General features: G+C 41.9%; 1 protein-coding gene across 1 annotated transcript; it reads left to right on the forward strand.

Moving 5' to 3' along the window:
* Positions 1-8,507: 8,507 nt before the first annotated feature.
* Positions 8,508-12,832, forward strand: LOC139420588 (PR domain containing 14). Its single transcript, XM_071170774.1, has 8 exons — positions 8,508-9,138; positions 9,574-9,627; positions 9,785-9,945; positions 10,213-10,483; positions 10,745-10,947; positions 11,501-11,602; positions 12,255-12,474; positions 12,660-12,832. Exons 1-8 carry the CDS (start codon positions 8,508-8,510, stop codon positions 12,830-12,832), a joined length of 1,815 nt encoding a protein of 604 aa, XP_071026875.1.
* The last annotated feature ends 1,231 nt before the right edge of the window (positions 12,833-14,063 follow it).

The raw sequence follows: 14,063 nt of genomic DNA on the forward strand, positions 1-14,063 counted from the left end.
CACAGAGCAGAGACCTATTGGGCCCTTCTTTCCTTCCTTTAAGTAGTCACTTGGTATGCCATGACTGGATAGGTGACACACACTTAATGGGTCTGTGTCCCAAATGGCACCCTATGCCCTTTATAGTGCACTATTTTTTGTCTGGGGCCAATAGGGATCTGGTCAAAAGTAGTGCAAGGAGCACGGCGCTAGGAGCGCTAGGAGCACGGCGCTAGGAGCACGGCGCTAGGAGCACGGTGCTAGGTGCGCTAGGAGCACAGTGCTAGGAGTGCTAGGAGCATGGTGCTAGGAGCATGGTGCTAGGAGCGCTAGGAGCACGGTGCTATGAGCACGGTGCTAGGAGCGCTAGGAGCACAGTGCTAGGAGCGCTAGGAGCACGGTGCTAGGAGCGCTAGGAGCACAGTGCTAGGAGCGCTAGGAGCACGGTGCTAGGAGCGCTAGGAGCACGGTGCTAGGAGCGCTAGGAGCACAGTGCTAGGCGCACAGTGCTAGGAGCACGGTGCTAGGAGCGCTAGGAGCACGGTGCTAGGAGCGCTAGTAGTCATATTCCCTCGTCCCAGTAATGGGGGATGGTGACATCATATTCCCTCGTCCCAGTAATGGGGGATGGTGACATCATATTCCCTCGTCCCAGTAATGGGGGATGGTGACATCATATTCCCTCGTCCCCGTAATGGGGGATGGTGACATCATATTCCCTCGTCCCAGTAATGGGGGATGGTGACATCATATTCCCTCGTCCCCGTAATGGGGGATGGTGACATCATATTCCCTCGTCCCAGTAATGGGGGATGGTGACATCATATTCCCTCGTCCCAGTAATGGGGGATGGTGACATCATATTCCCTCGTCCCAGTAATGGGGGATGGTGACATCATATTCCCTCGTCCCAGTAATGGGGGATGGTGACATCATATTCCCTCGTCCCAGTAATGGGGGATGGTGACATCATATTCCCTCGTCCCCGTAATGGGGGATGGTGACATCATATTCCCTCGTCCCTGTAATGGGGGATGGTGACATCATATTCCCTCGTCCCAGTAATGGGGGATGGTGACATCATATTCCCTCGTCCCAGTAATGGGGGATGGTGACATCATATTCCCTCGTCCCAGTAATGGGGGATGGTGACATCATATTCCCTCGTCCCAGTAATGGGGGATGGTGACATCATATTCCCTCGTCCCTGTAACTGGTATAGTGGCTTTAGCTCCGTTGTTTGCATCAAAAGTCACATTCCGATCTCGAAACTACATCCTCTAATCCTGAAATGTTGTAGCCTGGTCCTGTGTATTTGTGTTCTTGCTTACTCCGTTGCTGCCAATGTCAACTCTATGTTGTCATGACAATTAGTGACAAGGAGTTGGCATGATGGCACAAACAGACTGGCGCTCATGCTAGCAATGTTGATATTTCTGATGTTAAGCCAGACATTACTATGGACAACAAGGCAAATATCCCATGCCTTGTAAATTGGGTTATGAATTCTACCAGCCTTTCATTACAAAATGAAGGACAGAGGTGGACTTAGCTGTGTTTCATCAGTTTTAAATTAAACTGGCCCCCAAACTGTTACATCTGCCTCGGATAAAGAGCCTATTAGCAGCCCAGACAGTGTGATAATAGTCCATCAGCCTCAGAGAAGCATGCAACGCCATCTCGCTGTGTGTGTGTATGTGTGTGTGTGTGTGTGTGTGTGTACAGCATAATACATGTATTTGATGAGGGTCTGAGATAAATTGAATGTATTGTCATTGGCTGAGCTCAGATCAGAAGAGGCTGTAAAAGCTGCGACCCCAGATGTATTGTCATTGGCTGAGCTCAGATCAGAAGAGGCTGTAAAAGCTGCGACCCCAGATGTATCGTCATTGGCTGAGCTCAGATCAGAAGAGGCTGTAAAAGTGTTGTGACCCCAGATGTATTGTCATTGGCTGAGCTCAGATCAGAAGAGGCTGTAAAAGCTGCGACCCCAGATGTATTGTCATTGGCTGAGCTCAGATCAGAAGAGGCTGTAAAAGTGTTGCGACCCCAGATGTATTGTCATTGGCTGAGCTCAGATCAGAAGAGGCTGTAAAAGTGTTGTGCGCTGCACCTCAAAATATATCCTGTTCCCTATATGGGCCTCGGGTCACAAGTTGTGCTCCATATATGTAATGAAGCCCCTTTTGGGATGCAGCCCATCACTGGGAGAAGCTGTAGAATATCGTTCTCATTGGATGGCCTAGAACTGCCGAAAACCTGATGGATTAAATTACTTTATAAGCCCTGGTCTGAGAACAGTTTTGATTTGTACTTCCCTAATGGTAACTGCTAGGATTGGCATGGAGAGAAAGCTGATCAAGGACAGTCAAAGTAAGAGTGTTGATCTAGGATCAGTTTAGTCTTTACATTACAATGAATGGACAAAGGGGAACTGATGATAGATCAGTATTTCTACGCTCAAATGATTTGGGGAATAATGTACTTTATCCTAGCATTTCCTTTGGACACTGAGGTACAGTAGCATTTTGGAGCATAGGGATGCTATAATTTAGTGATTCCATATGTAACACTATGGTATGGGTCTCTGTCTCTCAGAGAAGGGCGCATTCACATTGTTTTGGTGTACGATTTATCACAATTTATCGATCACACTTTTGATTAAGCTGGATGTCAAAACAAATCAAATCAAACCCCCGTTTGCAAATTTCCAAAGATTTGTTAAGATTTTTAAATGAATACAAGCCATGAGGTAATGCATTTTTTTTAAAGCATTTGTGTCAGTACTTGGAGCAAACAAACTATTTGCCCCACACAACAAAAAAAAAATGATCATACAGACTTTGAATTTAAAACAATTTACGAAATAATTCCTCTATTTAACTTACATTTTTTAGATTTTTTTTTTTATATGTCCTGTTTTTGTATAGTCAGCTAATTTTTCTTAGCGCTAAAATGCAAGAACCTTAATGCTAATAATCTAGCATATTGCCTTAGATTGTCTGTTCTCGTTCTTGTATATTATAAGGCTGTATTATATTTGTATTGTGATAATGTACATTATTAAAAGGGTGATAAATCAATGCTCAACACATCTTAGTTGGTGGTGATGAGACTCACAGTAGTCTCTCTGTCTCTCTCTCTCCCTCCCTCCCTCTCTCTCTCATATATATCTGTGATTGGTTAAAGGCTGTATTTCCATTTCCCCTCGTCACAGAACTGTTTGTCAGCCGGACTGTGTGTATGGAAAAAGACGATGCAATATGTCATATATTCTATGGACTTTCTGGAGAAGGAAAGCTTAGTTGTTAACCACTGCTCTGAAATGGATTCTTCCAGCCGTGTTGTTCATTGGAAACGTCGACACTGTTCGTTCGCTCACCCATCACGCATCAACGTTTTGTAATCTTTAGTGTTGAGCATTTTATTTAAAAAAAAGTTAGATATACCAACAGAAGTTTAAACACAATTATATGCAAGTTGTTAACTAACAAGGCTTCGCTGATGCTATTTGCAATTTTAATGTTGAATAATACCACTGTAAATAAAGAATTATGTTATTGCAACATTGAATGTAGTCCCTCTATATTTTAATATATTTGTATAGATTCTGCACTTGTTTGTGGGGAGATCTTGCAAGTACACATTTCACTGATCGTTTATCCATTACATTTGCTCACCTCCTGTGTTCTCTCACCTTCTTTTAACAAAAGGTCAAAGGCAATCGAGGAGAGTGAACGTGGATGAAAATGCGATCGTTGAAATGAGACCGTACTTCTCCACTTCCGCTTCATGAGGCAATATACGTTTCACAGGGGTGGATCCAAAAATAAATGTGTAAAGTGATCAAAACAAATTAAGTTCTTTGTCCAGAACATTTTATAGTTACAAAAAAATAATTAGCGTATTGTTTTCAAAAGCGTGCATGTTTTTAATCCTCTGACAAAAAACTAAAGTTGATTCAAAGGGAGTGTGGCATATTTCAGAACTCTTCCACGGTCGGATACACATCAGTATTCTCGATGAAAAGTGGCTATCGAGGAGGACAAAAAAAATCATGACCGCTATTGATGGAAACAGGAAGTTTCGGTACAATATTGCCGACAGGTAAATTGTTCGTGTGACATGGTGGGATCTTTTTATGTCTGTAAAAATTAATTATGCAGAAAATGGTGGTGGAAACGCCTTTATGCGCAAATATTGATGCAATAACCATCATTTGGAGTCACGCGATGATTTGGTGTGTGTTAGTCCCACTAAAACTCGGGGGAACCAAGCAGTTTTATGAGGCTACAGATGAAATTATTTATAATGGAACTTCACAGGGTGGTGAAAGTGCACGGTGATCTATGATGCTAATTTCAAATCAATATCGACGGCCTTATTCTGGTGACATGCTTCACTGCCGTTTGACAAATAAAAAATATTCCCTCTCTTATACATAATAATCGCATCATGTAGACCTTCCTACCCGTACTGGATCTACCTGCTGTTGGTAATGGAGCGCATGTACCAAAACCAGATTAGGCACATTTGCTAATTAACAGTAACAGTTTTTGTGACAAACTGCTGGTAGAGTTGAAAATGAGATAGAAACATATTTTTAAAAAAAACACAAGTGTACATTTTGTGTGCACAACTTCATCATACACTGATTTTTATCCGCAAAAAAAAGTACATTTGGTGAAAACACCAACTGGTGAGGAAATGTGCATATTTAATTTATGCAGATTCTAGGGTATTCGCATGAAAATCTCTCGGCAATTGGATGGAAAACCTAGCTGTGACATAATGATTGGTGCTTAGCTGCCAATTAACAAATAAGAATGATCTTGTTCTTATCCATCTCAAGGTATCAACTTCATCAAGGAACTGTTGCCTATAAGAGCTTGCGTGAAAACCAGATTGGGCAAGTTTGCCATTTATCGCAACAGTTTGTGTGACAAAATCACTGACTCACTGTATCACTGTAAATCACTGTAAAATGCAATGGCAACACATTAAACTTAGGTTTTTTTATTTGGTACATGAGATCTTCAGTGCAAGAGTGTTTTTTTTTAATGTGCACCACGTCATCACGCACAGCCTTTTAAACACAAGTTCGTTTTGATGGAAACAAACCTCGGGTTGGAAATATTGAAATCCGCATAAAATCCGCAGTAAAAAAAGATGCGTCTTTCCCATCAGTGGAGTGTTTCCACCAAACTGATTTTGTTCAAATAAAAATCTACAGTTCTGCATGAAATCTTTGGATGGTTACTGATGAGGGTTTTTAATGGTCGTCTGAATAATTCCTTAAATTATTATAGGCCTGTTGGTTCTAACGGAAATCGTTTATAACAGCAGGTAGCCTAGTGGTTAGAGCGTTGGGTCGGTAACCAGCAGGTAGCCTAGTGGTTAGAGCGTTGGGTCGGTAACCAGCAGGTAGCCTAGTGGTTAGAGCGTTGGTCGGTAACCAGCAGGTAGCCTAGTGGTTAGAGCGTTGGGTCGGTAACCAGCAGGTAGCCTAGTGGTTAGAGCGTTGGGTCGGTAACCAGCAGGTAGCCTAGTGGTTAGAGCATTGGGTCGGTAACCAGCAGGTAGCCTAGTGGTTAGAGCGTTGGGTCGGTAACCAGCAGGTAGCCTAGTGGTTAGAGCGTTGGGTCGGTAACCAGCAGGTAGCCTAGTGGTTAGAGCATTGGGTCGGTAACCAGCAGGTAGCCTAGTGGTTAGAGCGTTGGGTCGGTAACCAGCAGGTAGCCTAGTGGTTAGAGCATTGGGGTCGGTAACCAGCAGGTAGCCTAGTGGTTAGAGCATTGGGTCGGTAACCAGCAGGTAGCCTAGTGGTTAGAGCGTTGGGTCGGTAACCAGCAGGTAGCCTAGTGGTTAGAGCGTTGGGTCGGTAACCAGCAGGTAGCCTAGTGGTTAGAGCATTGGGTCGGTAACCAGCAGGTAGCCTAGTGGTTAGAGCATTGGGTCGGTAACCGAAACATTGCTGGATTGAATCCCTGAGCTGACAAGGTAAAAATCTGTCGTTCTGCCCCTGAACAAGACAGTTAACCCACTGTTCCTCGGTAGGCTGTCATTGTAAATAATAATTTGTTCTTAACTGACTTGCCTAGTAAAGTAAAGGGTACATTTTAAAATTAACTCGGTGCAGGTTTTTTTTTTTTTTTTTACCCTAGGTGGTAAAAAATAGTTTTACTAATCATCAAGCTTTGATCATTTGAATCTTAACTGACTAGTTTTGTTATTTAACCCTCGCTGGTATTTAAAAAATATTATTTTTTTGTTATACTAATAATCAAGTTTTGATAATTCCATTCAGTTGTGTAGTGTTCGGGCAAAAACCAAAACATGCATCCTTTATGTTCCCAAGGACCGAGTTTGGGAAACGCCGGTTTATAGACTAACTGCATACACTTACGCCTATGTGTTTTCTTCCCAGTGGCATAATAACAACACCTCAACTTAATAGTATTTTATTTACGGAAGTAGGTGCATTTATACATCATAGAAGGAAGCAACACAATCGAATATTAGGCTACATCGGATTTATGAGTCCATCTTTTCTTTCTTTTTTTAATAAAAATAATGTTTTATAGTCCATATCCTCATCTTCCTCTTTTATCAAAATGAAAGTAATGAGGAACATAAAACCGAGTTGATGTTTGATTTTAAATTAAAGTTGTCGCTCGCAGTTTGGTTTGGGCTAACTGTAAGCCTAACAAAATACTTGGGGGGGTTCGACACGTTTTTTGCATGTTTAATGAGAATGTAAAAACGTCTGTGTGCCTGCATGCGTGTTGTAGGGGGTTTGTAATCGTACCGTGAAAAAGGTGAAATCCTCCTGGGGTTTGAGACGGAGTGACCCGAGCTGATCTCTGACCAATAGCAGGCAGAGACTAGAGCAGCATCTCGAGACCTTTTATGAGTCCGTACACTTAGCGGTGCTGTATACAGCCTTCTGTTCAGTAGGACACAGAACAACAAACACACACGCAGACAGAAAGTATCCTACTACTGCGGTCTTTCCTCTCTACTTTACCTTCATAGGATTCTATTAACAATATGCCAAGCATATATCAACAAGTGCTGTAGACAAATATTCGGTTGTCTTTTAACCCCCCCCCCCCCCTAAAAAATAATAATCTTTGAATTTGGAACGTGGGATGGATTCGACTACACACCAGCTTCAGACGTATAAATAATCTCCCTTTAGGTAAGTCAGATATTTAAGTTTCATAATTTCGCTAAAAAAAATGTAACTGGTTTGAAATGTTATGCTATCATTATTAGCCTACTATGTGTAAAATCACTTTCAGGCAAAACCTTTCCTTAGACCTATGTTTATTGTAATCCTCATCACGTTAGTTTCTTATTTATATAACCAATATTATGTAGATACATTATACGAAGTTCCTTATTGACCCTATTGTAACCCGTTAATAGTCATTGAACCGGGCTCGCCCTATAACGCCCTAATGCTTTTTAAAAGAGTGGTGAGTTGTGATAGCTTCATTAATGTTGACCTCTTCCGCTGACCCGGTGTTCTTTAATTTGGGTGTCGTGACCCTGATTTGTCTCAGTTACTGCTGACTACCACCCACTACTCGCCCTGTGACGGGGGCCACGGCACCTACAACTCACCCTGCTCGTTTACAGGGATGCAAAGTCAAGTACCAATTTAAAGTAGTTTACTTTGCAGGCACCACAAGCACCAATTTAAATATATTGATGAATATCCATTGTGTGTTTTGCGAACTGGAAAGAAAATGCCCAAACAGCTGGTTTTAGATTGTAGGTTACCTGCTGTGAATTTAGTAGGTTGCTGTAGGTTAAGTTCTGTGAATTTAGTAGGATGCTGTAGGCTAAGTTCTGTGAATTCAGTAGATTGCTGTAGGCTAAGTTCTGTGAATTCAGTAGAATGCTGTAGGCTAAGTTCTGTGAATTCAGTAGGATGTTAAAAAATAGTCATTTTCGTCTGGTAGAAATCAGTGCTCTCCATGGGAATATGTTCGTGAATTTGTAAAATGACGAGAAGTATGTGTAGCTTTTAATTTAATTAGCATTGAGGATTTTGGAAATATCAATCTCTACAGAAGTTCGATCTTGTTAAATTGATGTTGCTAAATAAGATTTGTATTATTACCCAGTAGGTAATAACAAAAACGTTTCATATTGTGCGATAATTTAAATGCAACATTTTCTTTCGTTAAATTGACATTCCTATTGTGGATTCACACAGAAATATTTTGATTGAGAAAATATGCATGATTACAATGTTATTCTCCTAAATGTATTTTGATCAGAGATCTAACAATCATACGTAATGTGTTCGTTACCTAAATAGATTTACTGTTTATTAATCTTCAAAAATACGATCAAATAAACTAGAGAGGTATATTTTCATTTCAGAAGCGAAAATATGTCAAATAAATCTGGAGATGGAGCTAAAATTTCTCCACCTCTTTCTCTCTCCAGGCAGAATAGCTGCACCATTCCGATTCAAATCATCCCAGATCGGCCCTGCCTCCTCGCCTGCTGTGATGTCTGTGTCTCTGTCCAGCATCCCCGTCGTGAAGGACAAGCCGTTCCACTCCAACCCCCTCAAAGGCAGCCCTGTCCGGGGCTCGGGTTACTACGCTGCCCCGCTGCCCGGAGCCCACCACAACATGAACATCTTCAGGAGCTCTCAGCATCCCCTCCACCCGCTCAAGTCTCTGGGACGGCTAGTCACCGACACCCAGGCAGTCATGCCTTTCAACTTCACCGCCGGTAACCCCTCATTCTTCGGCCACAGCGGCCATGCCGTTAACGTGCTCCATGAGCAGATTTTCAACGTGTCGAACATCCCGTATTTCAATCGGATGATGCCGGGAGTGGGACAAGCGATTTACTCCAAGCACGAGGAGCTGGCGGCGGTGGTGACCGAGCACGCTACTGGGCCGGTATCAGACTACAGCAGCCCCGCTTCGAGCGAGAGGTCTTCTGCTCGCTCCATCTCGCCGTCCAAAGCACGTTCGCTCCACCTCAGGGGAACCGAATTATCATCGAAGAAGAAGCGCACTTATAGTTTCAGTGAGGACGATCTGTTCACGGTGCTGTACGGATATACCGGGAGACAAGAGCAGAATACCGGTCACGCTATCTCAGGAATAGCCCTGACCGGGAACTCAGGTAGACAGATAAAGCATCTTGCATAGCCTTGACACCTTTGAAATGTTATCGAAACTGGGTAATTGTTCTTAAAAGCAAACTGTGTTATTGCTTCAGCTGTCCTAACAGGTATATGGCAGTGTAACACGTTTAAACAGTTAGATGCAATACGCCTTTATTGCTTGCTGTTGCTAATTGGGGCTGGAGATTCTTTCAGTTCATATAGACACTAATTCTGTATTTGTAGCTGGGATTGGATGATTATTGATTTATTTACCTTAGTCCGTGTGTATGACTATTTAAAGAATAGTCTAGATCTTCAAATCAAACTGTCAATTCCAGGAGGTTTAATCTATGTCTGGGAAAACAGCCCATATTGTCCGTCATGTTGTGTTTGATTTGTTAGGCCCTAATGTTCACAATTGACCACCAATACTTGAACGTTCTCTTCAACAGTTTGTAACAGTGAGATACTCACCTTGAATACTCAGGCGCTTGAGCTTCCAGAAGGTAGGCCTCTCTCAATTAAATTCAAAGGGCTTTATTGGCGTGGGACATATCTCTCTCTCTCTCTCCTTTCTCTCTCTCTGTTAGAATGTTCTGTTTGTACTTTGTGAAGTTGTGTAAAGGGTGTTAACTTTAACGTGTTTTCAAATGTCACTTCCAGAGTTAACTATCCACCAGACGAGTTACGGCAGTTTGTCCCACTACGGAGTTTTTGCGGTGAAGAGCGCCGTCACCAAGGGAACCCGGTTCGGCCCATTTCAGGGGAAACTGGTCAATACGAGCGAGATCAAAACACATGACGACAACACTCTGATGTGGGAGGTCAGTTTAATTCATTAATTAAGTTCCTTAATATTGTGTGTGTTATTTATTTACTGTGAACTAAACGTTTAAACCTTTTGGTGTTTTTATTTGGTGAGTAAACCAGCTGTGCGTCAATGTCAATTTATGCGTAAATGTAGGCCTAGTACGAGATGCTAGATTACCAATTAATTCAAAGCCCGTCCTGTCAAACAATTTGTATCCACATACATTTTCGTGCGAGATATAATAGGCTTAACAACCTTTTCTCTGTGTCCTTTAATCCAGGTGTTCGAGAACGGTCGGTTGAGTCACTTCGTGGATGGCCGGGGCTCTTCCGGTAACTGGATGTCGCTGGTGAAGTGCGCGCGCTTCCCGGAGGAGCAGAACCTAATCGCAGTACAGAGTCAGGGCCAGATCTTCTACGATGCCTGTAAGGAGGTCCAGCCGGGCCAGGAGCTGCTGGTCTGGTACGGGGACTGCTATGTTCAGTTCCTGGGGATTCCTCTCACTCTGAAGGACTCGCCGGAGGAGGGGAACGTTATGCTTCCGCTTGAAGGTGAAGACATTTAATATAGAATCAAAGAATCAGATTCATCTTTATTCGAATAGAAAATAATAACGGTATCTTCCCCGGCGGGAACTTTATTTGTGGAATATATATTTTACATAAACGTCACAATGCTGTAAAGGATCTTATTCTCTTCTAGTCTTAATTATATCGTTATATAAATGTATGACACGTGTTTATTTGTAGAAGCAGCCTTGTCACTGAAAATCCACCAATGTTTTTCCTGATAACATTTTGTTTTTATTTCAGATTCTGGAGAGGGTTTTAAGTGTGATCGGTGTGGCAAAGTGTTCGCCTATCAATACTACAGAGACAAGCATCTGAAGTACACGCGCTGCGTGGACCAGGGCGACCGGAAGTTCCCGTGTCATCTCTGCAACAGGTCGTTCGAGAAGAGAGACCGACTGAGGATTCATATCCTACACGTTCACGAGAAACACCGACCACATAAGGTAAAATGACGAAATCATACGAATGGTGCTGAAAAACAGCTCCCTTTGCATTAGGCTATAGGCCCACTTTCTCCCTACATCTCTAGTTTGTTTTATGCCTACTCCTAATATTTTACCCTCTTATTCAGTGTTAAATAACAGCATATTTCCCATAGGATCTACTTCATGTCTGCTGATTTCTCTAATATCCCCTCTCCTCTGTCAGTGGAACATATATAGGCCTGCTTTCCTCCTAAATCTGTAACTGAACGATCACTCAAATCAAACGTTATTGGTCACAGACGTGTTTAGCTGATGCTATTGCGGGTGTAGCGAAATGCTTGTGTTTCTAGCTCCAACAGTGCCGTAGTATCTAACAAGTAATATCTAACAATTTCTCAACATATAACCAATATACACACAGATCTAAGTAAAGGAATGGAATTAAAGAATATCTGACTAAATGGACTAGCGATGTCAGAGCGGCATAGACTAAGAGACAGTAGTCTTAGTGTACTCAGTGTTGATGTGACAACACTTCCCCGTGCTGAGCGTGTCGCCTGTCTCTTCACAGTGTTCGGTGTGCGGTAAGAGTTTCTCTCAGTCCTCCAGTCTCAACAAACACATGCGCGTGCACTCAGGAGAGCGGCCCTACAAGTGTGTCTACTGTAACAAGGTAAGCATAGAAGAGCCTCTGTCTACTGTAACAAGGTAAGTGTAGAACAGCGTGTGTCATCGAGTCGGTGGGCGGGTGGGTTGGCAGACCCCGATCTCACCATTTAGAAGCTTCCTCATTTCATGGTGCATTTGGCGCAAGCGCCCTCGTTATTGTCTCCTGGTGCAGGCACGCTCCACCGATACACTTCCATGGTGATTAGCGCCAGATGTACCCCCCCCCCCCCACACACACACACACACTATTGTTCCCCCACGCCCCGAGATTACGCTCTGAATTTACGGCTCTATGAACAGACGTTTTCTTTGTTGTTAGTAGGATATGACACCCTCCTCCTTAGTTTTATGTCGCCTACTTTGTTTAACCCAAATTCTCTGTTTAACAAAGATAAGTTAGACTATATGCTAGTTATCTGCTCTTTTAAAATATTTTCTCAATGAAAAGGTATTCGAAATCGAATTGAATCCAGATTTTCGATTACAGAGCATGTATGTGCCAGGCCTGCATTTGGTGCCGGTCTATTGCTGTATTGGCCAACGTGTAGTCTTGCCAAACAACCCATGACTATCAAAGTATCCCGTTCTATCAGAACAGGGAGACCTATTTAGTCCACTCATGTTCTCAAACTTCAATGTCCTCCCCGTTGTTCTAGGCCTTTACCGCTTCCAGTATCCTGCGCACGCACATCCGCCAGCACTCCGGAGAGCGGCCCTTTAAGTGTAAACACTGCGGGAGAGCCTTTGCCTCGCACGCCGCGCACGACAGCCACGTCCGACGCACCCACGCCAATGATAAGCTGTACCCGTGCGACGTGTGCGGCAGCACCTTCCAAGAAGCGACAGAACTCAAGAACCACATGAAGAGTCACACAAGTAAGATCTGATTGTCAATAGATATTGAAGGAATAGGACACGTGTTGCTTGTACCAAGGTCTAAGGCCTCTTGAGTGAAAAAACAAACATCACCGGATGACTATAAAAACGTAATGTTGTCTCACCTCAATTGCCTGATATATATGGATACTCCTTCTAAAATGTTATATTTACGTTATTGACAGAAGGCCCTCTGTCGGAACCCGCAGTTCCTCCTATCATCTCACGAAACGGATCTTTGGAGGATACAACCGAGATGTTTTCGTTCACCAAGGACTGCAGGACGCAAAGACTGACGGAGGAGAACTTTTACACAGGCCTGACGATTCTGAACCAAGAATATCGACCCTGGAATTAAACCCATTCCGTAGAATGATCATTTCTTATTCTAGAATTTGTTATTAAGCGAATATCAAGTAGAGCTCAGATCGCTATAAGACGTCCAAACAGCGACACGTTTTATGTTTTTAGAGTAATAACTATTGGGAAAATATATTTAATACAACGTTACTGTATTGTATGACACACTGTAAATTGTTTTTGTCCAATTTATTTATTTGAATCTGTTTTTTTTTTGTGTGTGGGAATAATACGTGTTGTTTGTGGCTAAACACTTCTGCTATTAGTGGGATTTAGTTATTATTGGTGTTGGTCAATGAAGCCAAGTAACGCAAGATTTTAACGAAATGTTACGTTTATTAACGTTCGTGATCACAAATGATTTTAGTTCACATTTAAATAAGCTTGGATTAGTGTTATTCTGTAGGTTAAATACTGTATAAACGTTTTGCATTTATACATACATCCCCAATCAACGTTGATCAATTTAAATGTGTTAATTTATCTTCATACAATATTTATCATACTACCTCTAGCTAAATTCATCCTATTTCACTGTCAGATAAGATCACTTTTTTTTTGTAACGTTTGACTGTCTGTTTCTCGTCTCTTGTAGGCTGCAAAAGCAGTCACTGTAATGTGTGTCTGTATTTCATTGTTAAAAAGCATCGGCTGTCTAATAAATATGAATTAAATAATAGCATGAAATAAACCTAAAGTCAAGATTTTGGTTAGTTTGTTTGTAAAAAATATTGCCTTTGATTAGTTAATTAACAAACATTATTCGCATCGAACAATGACGACTGATGTTGATTTTACAATCTAATTGGCTACATTTAAAAATATATATATATATATATTTTTGGGGGGGGTACATTTAATTCATCTAACATACTGTAAGAAATATCTAATATATCGAAACACAATGAAATTCAATTCTGGTGAGACTATATTAATGGTTTTCGTTCCTGAAAATAATTCTACAAATATCCTCATGTATAATTCATTCTATAGACTCTATGGAGTTGAATAGCTGTGTGTGATTCGTTTTCGATGATTCCAAGACTTAAGAGTAGAGCAATAACATCTCCACATTCAGGTGACGGTTTAGCATTTTAGATTTACAAACACATTTCAGTCATATTTCATTTTATGCTCAGTAAAAAAATAAAAACATTTCGATCGTTCCAACCCCCGGAAGCAGAGTAGCGATGTTACTGTATAACGGGCTTTAACGTCCCATTTAAAGA

This window comes from Oncorhynchus clarkii, chromosome 11 (genome assembly GCF_045791955.1).
Source record: "Oncorhynchus clarkii lewisi isolate Uvic-CL-2024 chromosome 11, UVic_Ocla_1.0, whole genome shotgun sequence".
In the NCBI taxonomy this organism is placed as follows: Eukaryota; Metazoa; Chordata; class Actinopteri; order Salmoniformes; family Salmonidae; genus Oncorhynchus; species Oncorhynchus clarkii.